The following is a 13,906-nucleotide window of genomic DNA, read 5'->3' as shown; positions in this document are numbered from 1 at the left end:
TGAGCAAGGATGAATTTATAAATTTAATATTTAATTTATAAATTTAATATAAATTGAATTAATTTATAAATTTAATATAAATTGAATTAAATGTAGAATTAGATTAAGACATTTTTTTGTAGTCCTTGTTCTTTGTTTATATTTTTTGATACATTGATTATTGTTAATAATCTTTTCTTAGAAATTTGTTTTGGATTATTTTTATTTCTTTTTTGTTTCCTTTTCTTGTATACTTTTTTATTTGTACTTTTTCTGTTTGAGGTTTTTTATTGATGTTCTGCTTTTTCATTGATCCTTTATCACTGGGTTCCACACAGATTATTTTGATTAGTTTCTGGTGCATATTCCTCCATTGCTATGAGTTTGCAGCGTATGAATTCACTAACAGTTACACTTTGCTTATGTTTATTCATGTATGTTGCTTCATCTACCACATCACAAATAGGTAGCATGACATCCCAAATCTTCAGTATTTCAATGCCCTAAAAGAATCATTCTTGTACAATCCCACTCAATTCTTGAACCAAGTGGGTAGTTGATCCCATCTCATGAGATCTCTTGTAAGCCTTATTAGCATAACTTTTTGCTCCTCTTCTCTTACCTCTAGACTGCCCTCCAACTTCTAGATCCACTTTTGATGCCTTCAATGTTACCTTTTGCACTTCGGCACTGTCCATTACAATGCAAAGGCAGACCTGGCTTCAAATCTCTGCTTTGGATATGTCAGTCAAGGATAGCCTCCAACATCCCATGTAGGCTTTGGAGATCACATTGAGGAGGCTACAGAAAAGATAGTTATCATTCAATCATGTTTTTTAATCTAAAGTTCAGTCTTGCAAACAGGGCAGTCATATCAAAGATATTCAAATATTTCTAGACACTCTTCTTACTACAGTTCAGGCGTTGTTATAATCAACCTTCCACATTCTCTTGTCCTGCTATCCAGAGTCATCCTAGACAGCAGAGACAACAAAAATCTGTCACAACCTCGGTCCAACAGTGTCTGTCTGTTCCTTCAATTTAGCGTGTGTATAAGTGAATGTGTGTCTTAACTTCTTTAGGTGGCTGTGAAGGGTGTGTGTGTCTGAATGTCCTGTATGTTTGTGTGTCCCTCTTTGTATTCATATTTCTGAATTATCTCTTTCAGCACCTTTCTGGGTCATCATTTGGTTTGTTTGATCTGATGTCTCTTGATTACTAAGGAAGTATGAATTCCTTTGAAGGCCCAGTTTTCAGAGAGAACCTGTCTTATTTCTAATCCCATTAGGCAAACTAGTTCCATCAGATAGGGAGACATCCTGTCTACCTATACTGACATCACCATTGGTCAGACCTGGGGGGAGGGGGTAAGAGCTGCCTGCAGAGACCTTTGGCTAACTCTCTGAGTAGGCCCTGAATTCTCAGGCTAACTTTCAGCTTAGGCTCAGAGCAGCACAATGTTATGCTAACAACCATACTCCTAGACCATCAGCAATTGTAAGACAGACCCAAGGGGAGACATCTAGAGGTAGGTGGAGGAGGAAGTAGGCAAATCCTATTCCAAAGGGGAGGAAGGGAGATAAACAGGACAAAGCACAAATTTTTAGGTTACACTAAAAATACACAGTTGGCTTCATCCAAATCGAAACCATGATCTTGTAGTCTTTCGGCTGAAACTAGGCAGAGAGAGGATTTCGGGCGCTTTTTAGCACTGTAACTGAAATTTAGTCAGCCTCTGTCTTTACCAAGGCTTATTCTTTTCTCTGTGAATGTGGACTTCTCTCACAACTAGTACAATTTCCATATTTATAATGGAGCAATGATTTGTCACTTACATGTTATGCTGCTTTTTCAGCAAGCAGCCAAGGAAAATACGAGAAGAAAAGAAGCTGAAGAAAAGCAGAGGCGGGTCAGACTGGCTAAAGAGAAGACAGAACGAGAAAAACTAGAGAGGCAGCAAAAAAAGAAACGCCTGCTGGAAAAGAAGAGAGGTAAGAGCATATGGAAAGTCAACTTTTTGCAATAAATTAAATATATTTTATTTAGCAATAAAAATTCAATTAATATATATACAAACACTTAAAATGGAGAAAGGAGGTAGCAGGTGAAATAAAATAATTTCAGGATGTATAAACATTACAGTGGTGAAAATAACAGATATAATAATCTTAACAACGGAAAGTAGATGACCAAACCAAAAACTTTATAGAATACAAGCTATCGAAATATTGATGGAAAGCTAAGAGCATGAATGAACGTAGTTTACTCAAAAGAATTCCTGTTTTGGAAACCATTTTGGTCAACATCGCCTTGAACTGTAGCAGGAGGGGCCTTAGGCGCCTGGACCAATCAGGCCCTAGGATCCTGTGGGTTGGGCAGTGGAGGGACGGGCCCGCCTCATTTGGACGGAGGCGGGCCTGCTAGCTGGATGGTGCAAGTTGCCGTCAGGCCAAATTGGAGGTAATCCCAAGGAGGGGTTCCGGGGTGTGGGCTTTCATTGGGGGGGGGTCTGGCGGGAGGGGTTGGGTACCTTCCTCCGGCGATCTTAGGGGGGCTGTTGGGGGGTCCGGCAGGAGGAGTTAAGCACCCTCCTGCCGGCAATCTTCGGGGGGCGGGTTCTGTTGGCAAGAAGGGTTGAGCACCTTCCTGCCGGCGATCTTCAGGGGGGCCTTTGGGGGGTCCGGGGAGGGGGTTGGTACATTTAAAACCCGATTCTGTAACCAGTGTCTGCATCATGGACGTCGGTTACACTATCGGGTTAACTTTGAGTGGGTTTAGGCCCGATTCTGTATAGGACACCCGGGACAGGTGTCCTATACAGGATCCGGGCTTGTATGTGTATGTTTCTGCCCCTAAAATCCAGTGTATTTACTGTTACAATTTGAGTTTGTGGGCCCCAGGATCGGATTAATCCAGTTTCCATTATTTTCAATGGGTAAAATGGTCCTGGAACTCGAACGTTTTGGAACTCGAATGGGGTTCTGGAACGGATTAAGTTTGGATTCCAAGGCATCACTGTACTTCTCACTTGTTTAAACCTAAGAAAGGGTTACAATAAATTGAAGAAATATAAGTGTGTGTGTGTTTGTGTTTCTTCTTCTGACTTATATATATATATATATATATATGTGTGTGTGTGTGTATGTGTGTGTGTATATATATGTATATGTGTATGTATATATATATATATATATATATATATATATATATGTGTGTGTGTGTATGTGTTGCCCTGTTGCAGCTTCAGCAGAAATAAGAGGAATGAGACAACTTCTCTATGAGGAAAGGCTAAAGTGACTAGGGCTCTTCAGCTTGGAGAAGAGATGGCTCAGGGGTGATATGATAGAGATCTATAAATAGTGGAATGGAAAGGGTAAATGTGAATCACACTTCAATTAAGTATCTTGGAGTCTGGTTTTGTTCTTCCTTTAGTAAGGCAACAGCACAATTATGATCTCTACTATTTCTTACACTGTGGGATGCCTTGAAGTTCTCAACATGGTCTTAATAATCAAAATTAAAATTTGTGACCATCCCTATGCTGTTTCCACATCGATTCTATAATCATCATGAGATAAAAGCTGCATAAATTTATATAGTGTGATAAGCCACATAGGATGGCTTTGCTTAAATTGAAGCTTCCAAAATATTGCAGAGCCTTATCTGCGCATTACCATCCATGTACTTATTTCCATCAAGTTACTTTTTCTCAAACTTACTGTGTCACCACTTAGACTGGGAACCTCACTGGCTTTGCCTCCTTATGACATCAGTCAGCTGTGCGATAGCTAATTAACCTAATGGTCAACGCTGGAGGAGCACATTGATGGAGAGTGAAAAAGGAGTGATCCTCCATGTGGAATGTGGTCAAAATTCAAAAGGATGGAAGTATTGTTGATAGGGGCCCTCTTTGCTTAAAACTATGGCTTATTCTTCTATACAGGTAATTATGGGGAGAGGTAGTTATAGGGATTTATGTTCCTAAGTTTAATAACAATTCTAGATGTTTGTATTCCATTCCTGCATCAACTAATTGCTCTGTAGAATCTATGGAGATGATGTTGAGATTCCCTTTATTTTACTCTTAGTCTTTTAAAACCAAAGTACCCCTGTTTGATTTAGTTCAGGATAAGAACATAAAAACAACCATACTGGGTCAGACAAATGATCCATCTAGCCAAGTTTCCTGCTTCCAACAGTGGTTAATCCAGTTCACAGCATCCAGCAGAAACCCCAATTGTAGCTTCCCCTAAGTCTGTCTCAATAGCAGAATACGGACTTTTCCTTCAGGAATTTATCAAAACCTTTCTTAAATCCAGCTATGCTAACCGCTGTAACTACATCCTATGGCAATGCATTCCAGACTTTAACTATTCTTTAAGTAAAAATTAAAGAATAAATTCCTCCTAGGTTTTAAAAGTAGATCCATATAATTTCATCGTGTCCCCTGATTTTTGTGCTTTTTGAAAAGGTGGAAAATCGATTCACTCTTGCTCGTACTACACCATTCAGGATTTTGTAGACCTCAATCATATCCTCCCTCAGCAATCTCTTTTCTAAGCTGAAGAGCCCTAACTTCTTTTATTCTTTCCTCATGAAAGGCATTCCATCTCCTTTATCATTTTGAGATACATTGACCAGAACTGAGCAAAATAAAGGTCCGGACACACCATGGAATGATATAGAGGCATTATAATATTCTCATTCTTATTTACCATCTCTTTCCTAATAATTCAGTGGTAAATTTGTACATATTTCTTTATTAAAACTAACATTTCAGTTGTTTAACTGTATATCATCTTGAGCCTTTCACTTAAAACTTTCAAACCCTAGAAAGGAAAAAAAGGGAGCAGCACTACTTGTGAAGATAGATGTATTAAGTTACTATGTGGCAACCACTAGTGACCAACTTCCCCAATCCATTCCACTATGAGGTAATGCTACTTGTATATTTACTGAAATGGGGCAGGAAGAAAGGTTCCTTCCATATGTACAGTCTGAGCTCAAGGCTGTCAGTGTGGCTATTTGCTTTTGTGATTGATCAGATCAAGGAACCATAAGGTAAGATGCAGAACAGATAATTAATAATGCTAAATCTACAACTGAGGAATTTGTTTTGTTTAAAAAAAAAAAAAAAAGCAATATTAAGGGTTTGTGTTTTCCCTGAAAAAATTAATTTTGTATGTGCCGTGTTACTGGATGCATTTCTTAAAAAGTTAATGTTTACTATAGGAATTGTCCAATCATATTCAATATGTGTGTTAAACTTGAATTCATGATGGTAAATTCCAAAAAGTGTTTTACTTGCTATTGTCATAAAGGTTCATAGAGTATTATGGCTATTGGGGAAAATGTGTGTTTATTTAAATTTACTTCTGTGTTTGGATAATTTCCTAAAAGAGATAAGCCATTATTGAGATGACTTGGAGAAGCTCACTGCTTTTCCTAGGATAAGCAGCATAACATCTGTTTTACTACTTGGGATCTTGCTAGGTACTTGGGATGGCCACTGTTGGAAACAAGATACTGGACTTGATGGACCTTCAATCTGTCTCAGTATGGCAATTCTTATATTCTTATGTTCTGTAGAATGCAGGAACTCACTTCATCTTCACAGCAGAAGATTTTACCAGTGAACTATTTTGATCTTCTCATAGTTTAAATGTGATGATATGAACTAAATTTGTTGTAATTTAATTGAGAGCTCAATCACGGACACTTTTTTTTCTGCATCTCTTTAATGGTACTTAAAGTAGATAATAAGCCACTCTAATCAATGCTAATTTGTATAGTATGCTTCTTTTTAATTCAGATATAGTGAAGTGATGGCTGATGATCTCTCAAATGTTAAACTTGCAATCCGGAATGTAGTGGGTTTTTTAATTTGCTTGTTAATCCTAAATTCTCTCTACATTACTGGGATCTAAAATATTCAGTTTCTTCATGATACACTCTCAACATCACTTTTATCACTGTAGTCTTTTTGTAGTATATAGAAAAATTGTGAGTTGTAGGTTTTGAACTTATGAAGTAGATTTATGATTTCTTTTGTGAACATAGTATGGCAGATGGTGATGACAGAAGGTTGTTTAATTTAGGTTGTGTGTCTTCACATTTTGGAACCCATATACCCGGTATTACTGACATTATGACTAAAATGTTTTCTTCCAGGGCAGGAAGGGGGTAGCAAGTTGTCATAACATAGGGATGTTACTGATGGAGCTTGACAGGAAATGCTACACCAGCTTAGAATTGCTAGAAGCTTTTGAATAGGATCACTGTGTATGTATGCAACTATATATCAGGATTGCCTCCTTTCAAAGAACTGGTTAAACATGCACCATGAAACTCGCATCACACACATTTTTCTGGATGATAATATGTTTGTAAGGTTTCTTTTTGAGTTCTGTCACTGTCATGTAGCAATTTTTCCCAATAGTGGCTTTGGTTAGCTTTTTCAGTTGTTTTTAGATTACTTTATTTTTCACATTAGCCTTAATACAAGACATGGGCCTTAGGCTCCCTGTCAGAACACTTTTCATCATCAAAGCCATTGGTGCAGCCATCGGGCGCAGTGCTGTCCTGTCAACGGTGCAAAGGAGCCACACCAGACTGGTCTGCTTCCTCCTACTTCAGCTTGCCAGACAAGGACCTGCTTTGGCTTCTTCAAGGCATAGCCATCGGCTCCTTCTTCCTCAGGAAGTCCTGGACCTTGTTGATGACAGGCCTCTTCAGAGTCCAGCTTACTGTTCTGCAGGACTGTTTTCTGTTGGGTTTGTTTTTGTTTTAATTTTTGTTTTATTTCTTTTATCTTCTTTTCTATTTTGTTTGTATTATACATTCATTTTGTTGTCTTTCATTTTATTTTTTTGAAATGTACCTTTGCTTTCACCCTTCCTGGACACTGGAGTTTCTTGTAATTACATTCTATATTTTCTCTGAAGGTTAAAAACATAAGAATAGCCTTACTGGGTCAGACCAATGGTCCATCAAGCCCAGTAGCCCATTCTCACGGTGGCCAATCCAGGTCCCTAGTACCTGGCCAAAACCCAAAGAGTAGCAACATTCTATGTTACCAATCCAGGACAAGCAGTGGCTTCCCCTATATTTTTCTCAATAACAGACTATGGACTTTTCCTGCAGGAAATTGTCCAAACCTTTCTTAAAACCAGCTACGCTATCTGCTCTTACCACAACCTCTGGCAATGTGTTCCAGAGCTTAACTATTCTCTGAGTGAAAAAATATTTCCTCCTATTGATTTTAAAAGTATCCCCCTGTAACTTCGAGTGTCCCCTAGTCTTTGTAATTTTTTGACAAAATGAAAAATCGATCCACTTGTACCCAATCTACTCCACTCAGGATTTTGTAAATGTCCTTCCTCTTCTAATTAGTCTTTTATACAAGCATTGTTTTTTCCCAGGCACTTACCCCCTCTTCTACGAAACTGCGGTAGCGTTTTTTAGCGCAGAGAGCCAAGCTGAATGGCCTGCACTGCTCCCAACGCTCATTAAGTTCTATGAGCGTCGGGAGCAGCGTGGGCCATTCAGCGCGGCTTCCCGCGCTAGAAACTGCTAGTGTGGTTTCATAGAAGAGGGGGTAAGTTTAGATTGTGAACCCGTTTGGGACAGAGAGGGTAGCTTTAATTTGCCTATTATATTAGCTTTGTAAACCGCTTAATACTTATGTGCTAGCAGTATATCAAACTCAATAAATACAAACAAAATTTTTTTGATTTTGCATCAACTATTTTTCAAGACATGTCCCAAGAGAGATCCCAATATATTAAAAAAAAAAAAAAACACTGCTAACAAGTATTGGAGGAAACTGCCACAATCATTCAAACAAAAAATTAAATAATAAAAAATGATAAATAAATTGTGGCGAAAAACAAATCTCAATACAGTGGTTCCTGGGTCACAAGGTACCCAAAGGAACCTGTATCATCACCGGAATGAAAAAAAACACAACATAAATATAATTTAATCGTTCAAAAATAGAGAAAATTTGTCAATATTATAAATTTGTTGAATTTCAGGCTTCACACCAATAAACTATGTATGAAGGCTACAATAGTGAAAACAACATAGCAGTTCACAGAAAAATGTATAATTTGCGGCTGGCATGAAACCCATACAAATATAAGTATATTTTGAGCACTGTCCAGAGTTAAATATATTCAACAAAACTTATCTCAAATACTGGAACAGATTTTCAAAAGCACAGCTGTTAACTTCAGCTCTGTCTTTTCCTGACAGGGGTCCACCTGTTTCGTTGCTTGTATGTGCTATGTCAGGGGATTTTTCAAAACTCAGTAGCTTCAGGAACATGCCCGCAGAAGCACAGCATAATTTTTCAAAATGGCCGTGGAACGGAGACCCACGCGTAGCCTTTTTAGGCTGAGCGTGATGACATCACCATTTATGTGTTTCATCCTTCTATCACAATGACAACATTAAAAGTGTGTTAGATGGATGGAAAAATAAAATAGCTTACATCAGCAGCAATGATACCCTGAATGAGACTCTCTTTATTACATGATAATAGATCAAAATTCTAAAACATGCGTGTTAAAAAATACCCCCCAAAAAGGATTTTTTTCTTGATTTCACTGGTGATAAACAGATAAGCACCTGCACAACCCCCCTCCCCCCAAAAAAGAAAAAATAAATAAAAATAAAAACATAACCAGAAAAAAACAAAAACATTTTATATAAATTTTTTGTTTGAATGATTATGGCTGTTTCCTCTAATACTTGTTAGCAGTGGGGTTTTTTTTTAATATATTGGTGTGCTTTCAGCTATACCACTGCTCCCACTTTGTTTTTTTGTTAGCGTCCAAAAGAGATCCCCCTCAGTGGTTTAAGAAGTACATCAGGTACAAAAGAACTATATCCGTAATGGATACTCATAACTGATGCCAGCAATGTATGGGGCCCAATTATGATCCCTCTCATTTTAAAATCAGTTCATAGATGTTCAAGAAAGGATTTGTGGCCTTGAGATCCAGTGCAGGATTTTTTTTACTTCAGAATCCAAAACATTGTTTTCCTTTGGTCCCAGAGCTGGAACAGATGTTTTTGATATATTGGCATTGAGAGGGCCTCAATCACCTTCAACGTTATGCATCCAGAGGCCATAAGAAATCATCATCCAAGTCCTGCTCAAACAAAAGAAAGGACTCGTCCTCATCTTCAGCACTGAGAGACCAAGAATCAAATGCCAGGTGAAGCTGCAGTGCACAGACATCATGCCTCACTAGAACATAGACAAGGTTATTGGTATTCTCAAAGCACCCTTTATGCAAAGATTATTCATACTCCATAACATTGAAAGGAAGCCTTCTGTGACCCAAAGCCCTAATTCCAGTACTCAACATGTGACAAAGAATGATACAGCTACAGCAACTTCATTCCCCGTGTCTTGGTCAATGGCAGTCTTTGAGGAGAAGGTCAAAAAGGAGCCTCTTTGCTTGACACAATACTGTGGATTCAATGTTGTTGATGAGGCAGAAGGACATCTGCTAATCCTCAAGACATATGTGCATCTACAGTTGAGACTCTACCACCAAGACCTCGAAGAGTCTCATAATCAATGTCTGCATCACCAGTATCGATCTCCAGTTCAGAGGAAGAATCTTTGCTGGCATATCAGAGACCCCTGGTGTCTTGAGGCCCAAGGGCAGTAGGTTAAGAAACATGCAGACCCAGACTTCTATGGAATGCTTTTCTGAGCTGCCTTTGGATCCTTTCCTATATTGGAAGGAAATTCCCAGCTGAGGAGTTCTCATTTGATGATTTTAAACAAGAAATAGCTCAAGCTATTTCATTAAAGACATGGTACAACCTCACCTTGAGTATTGCATGCAATTCAGGTCACCATAACTAAAAAAAAATTACAAAATTAGAAAAGATTCAAAGAAGGATGACCAAAATGATATAGAGAATGGAACTCCTCATGTAAGGAAAGCTTGGAAAAGAAACAGCTGAGGAGGGATATGATAGAGGCCTACAAAATCCTGAGTGGTTTAAAATGGGTAAAAGTGAATCAATTTTTTACTCTTTCAGAAAGCACAAAGACTGGGAGACACTCAATTGAGTTAAATGGTTTTTTAAAAAACAAATAGGAGGAAATATTTTTTTCACTCAATGAATAGTAAAGCTCTGGTTCTCATTGCCAGATGATGTGGTTACAGAAGCTAGCAATCTTGGTTTTAAATAGGATTGGACAAGTTACTAGAGGAAAAAGTCCATTGACATGGGAAAGCCACTGTTTGTCCTAAGAATGGTAGCATAGAATTTTGCTACTGTTTGGGATTCTTCCAGGTACTTGTGATCTGGATTGGCCACTGTGGAAACAGGATATTGGGTTAGATTGGACCATTAGTCTGACATATGACTATTCTTAAGAGCCCAGTTCTTATGTTCTTAAGAGCAGAAACATTGGATATCTTCCAATTACTTGACACCCCCTTCCCTCTAAAGAGGCTGTGATAGTGTTTGTTCATAGAATCTTGAAAGACACAGACGTGAGAATATGCACCTATTAACAAGATTGCAGGCTTGAGATATCAAGATGTAGCAGCTTCTTCACCATTCTATGATGGCCAAATCTACTCTCAAAGGAACCAGGTCTCATTCCTCGGTGACTCCAGTGATAGAAACTCAGATATTGGAGTCTTGTGAGAGGAAGTTATTTTTATGATGCAATATTCACATTCTACATAGCTTCATATCTGCTCTTCCAGTGCAGTAGGTGAGACATTCTAGACAGATGGGTAGTGTCCCCATGGCTGTGTGCCATCTACAGAAGGAATCCACTCTGGATTTTTCCTTCTGCTTCTGCTGTACTTCACTGGGTTCCTTAGCTCCACCTGCAGTTCTTTCCTTCTGTATGCATGCCTGCAGGAGTGTTTGTTATGTTCTCCACACTTTATTATTTTATTTGGTGTATTTTTCACCCATTTCTTAGGGTTTCTGGTGCTCAGAGCGTTTATTCAGCTCTGCTTGCTATGAAAACACACAGGTTTTGTGGGGGGGTTTTTTTTGGTTTTTTTAGCTCAGGGTCATCCTTGAAGTGGTCTCACCTACTGTTAAGCAGGGTCGAGCATAGGCTATTGGGTGCCCTTAGGAGACTCAACAGTGTCTTGCAGGGAGCTGGCTGCATCTTCTCCCCTCCGCCCATTCCTTTGCGCGTTTGTCGGTCCATAGAGGTGGAGGTGTAGTCAGGCTTAGGGTCTGACTGACAGTCCGAAGATCAGCTTTACAGGCATTCCCAGCATGAGGCAGTGATTCTCTTATCCAGTTGCTGTTAGAGAGCTGAGGCAGGCTGTAGCACAGATCCACAAACAGGTCACAATGAGTACAGGCTTTTACTGCCTGTGAGGTGAATTGGGGAAGGTTTGAAAAGTAGGTTTTTCAAGGTTTCTGTATGTTCCCCACCTGAAAAAAAATCCTAAAATCGCCATTTTTTTGACTTTGGTAATTGTAAAATATATCGAGATTTTGGTGTGAAATTTCTTGGCGTTGGCCATCTTGGATTTTTAACAGTCTTTTTTCCCAAAGCTCCCTGCTTCTCCAAAACTGCAATTTTTGCCTCAAAACTTGGGATGGAGTCCTTGGGCTCTCCTCATGTGGATTCTTGCCAAGATAGCACAAATTTAGCACTTTCAGTGCATCCTTATACCACGTGGTGCAGCCTGGGAGAGGCAGCAGTATTAAGTTTAGCCTCTCTCCTGCTGAAGCAGGTGACTACATGCTCGGCTAGCCCTGTGGTGCAGCCTTCTTTTCTTTCGGGGCTTGGCATGGCTGCTAGTTCGTGCACCTTAGGAGACTCTGTCTCGCAGGGTGCTGACTGTGTCTTCTCACCTCTGCTCGTCCCGGTGCATGTCCGTCAGTCCGCATGGGTGGAGGTGCAGTCAAGCTTAGAGTCTGACTGGTAGCACAAAGATGAGTTTTGCAGAGGCATTCCCAGCATAAGGCAGTGATTCTCTCATCTGGCTAATATTAGAGAGTTGAGGCAGGCTACAGCACAGATCCACAAGCAGGTCACAGTGAGTACATGCTGTTACAGCCTGGGGGGGAAATCGGGGAGGTTTGAACGTTTCTGCATGTTCCCCTGTGTTCCCCACCTGAAAAATCCTAAAATTGCCATTTTTTTACTTTGCTTAGTGTGAAAAATATTGTGATTTTGCTGTGAATGTCTTGATGCTGGCCATCTTGGATTTGTAGTAATCTTTTTTTATTTTTTTTTTCTAAAGCTCCCTGCTTCTCCAAAACTGCAATTTTTGCCTCAGAATTTGTTAGAATGGGGTCCTTGGGCTCTCCTCATGTGGATTCTTGCCAGGATTGCATACATATAGCGCTTTAGAGCATCCTTGCACTATATACCGTGTAGCGCAGCCAGGAGAGGTGACAACGTCAAGCTTAGCCTCTCCCCCTGCTGAAGCAGGTGACTAAATGCTCAGCTAGCCCAGCGGGGAAGCTTTCTTTACTTTCACAGCTGCTCCAGGCTGCGGACCCTCTGCCTAAGAAATGCAAAGTTAAGTTATGAAAAGGTGACTCTATACCCCAGGAGCTGGACACTTTCTCATCTTGTTTAAGCGGCCCTAGGCATCTTCCTAGGGCTGCAATAGGTGCCTGAAATGTAGGCCAACAAAATGTTGGCCACATTTCAAATGGACGCGGCCACTAAACTGATTGTGGCAAGGAAATCTCCCTGCCGCGATCAGCTGAGTGGTTGTAGCAGGGAATCCCGAACCCCACTGAAAGTCGGCCAGTAGGAGGGATGCCCACTCCACTTGCCACCACTCATGAACCCCCCCCCCACTGTCCATAGCAGGAGGGATGCCCCCACCCTCCTGCCTGCAACTCCCCCAGACACACGAATAGGACGAACAGAATGCTAGGAGTAATTAAGAAAGGGATCACAAACAGATCAGAGAAGGTTATCATGCTGCTGTGCCGGGCCATGGTATGCCCTCACCTGGATTACTGCGTCCAGCACTGGTCGGCACCCCCACAAGCCCATGCCCCCTCGAAACCCCCACCCCCTCAAGCCCACCTGGAGTTCACCCGTATCTTTAAAAGCAAAGCCAGCCAGAGGTTTGCCTACTCCCTGTGGCCAGCAGGCCCCCTCTTCAGAATGGCGAGCTTCCCATTCCCAATCCATCATAGGATGCACCGGGGAGGGGCCTAATGTTCTGATTTACCAAGGCACCTAAGGCCCCTCCCATAAGAGAGACTTTAGGCACCTAGACCAACCAGGCCTCCTATCCAGTGTATTCTGGGATGCACTGGGAGTGATATAAGACTCTGGTCATATCCTTAAAGCCACACCCATGAGAGTGGCTTTAGTTATGGATTTAGGTTACTCCCGCTGTATCCCAGAATGCTCCGGGAAGGGGTAGGCCTGACATTCTGATGAGGCTGGCCTGCCAGCCAGAGGAAGTAAACATCCCTCTGTCCAGCCTTGCTTTTAAAGGTCTGGGGGGGGGGAGTCCAGGTGGACTTTAGGGTGTGTGGAGTCAGGGGTTTAGAGGGGGTCATGGGTTCAGGGGGGTGCTCACAAACAAACAGGATATGGTAACTTCCCAAGACTTGGAAAGTAGAAAACAAAACAGCAAAGGAAGAATCTGGTGCTCAGTTTCTTTTATTAGTATATCGTGACTTGACACAACCGTGCCTGCCTCAGGAGTCTATTAATAGTGATTAGTACCTAGTTTCTTCCAAAGAATGGCATAAAACACTCTCTTATAACGCAGCGCATGGCTCCCCATATCTGAAAATGCTCTTTCTTCCCATGCGTTTTCAGACGGGGAGCCATTCGCTCCCTTTATACCAAAAAAAGGATATTATATTGGTAGGCGTTTTCTCCTATTTTGGAGTTAGTATACAAGAGCACTTTTTTCAAGATTCATACTGTGCTATA

The 13,906-nt window shown here is 40.6% G+C and overlaps 1 protein-coding gene across 5 annotated transcripts in view; it reads left to right on the top strand.

Annotated features, from left to right (window-relative positions):
• DIAPH3 (diaphanous related formin 3) overlaps positions 1-13,906 on the top strand; it is a 394,284-nt gene that overhangs the window by 239,315 nt on the left and 141,063 nt on the right. For all 5 annotated transcript variants that reach the window (XM_033949909.1, XM_033949907.1, XM_033949908.1 and 2 more), the window contains one exon: positions 1,835-1,970. In XM_033949909.1, coding sequence (XP_033805800.1) covers positions 1,835-1,970 — 136 coding nt within the window. The remainder of the gene's footprint in view (positions 1-1,834; positions 1,971-13,906) is intronic.

The sequence above is a fragment of the Geotrypetes seraphini genome, chromosome 6 (assembly GCF_902459505.1).
Source record: "Geotrypetes seraphini chromosome 6, aGeoSer1.1, whole genome shotgun sequence".
Taxonomy (NCBI): Eukaryota; Metazoa; Chordata; class Amphibia; order Gymnophiona; family Dermophiidae; genus Geotrypetes; species Geotrypetes seraphini.
This window is presented reverse-complemented; position numbering and strand designations above follow the sequence as displayed.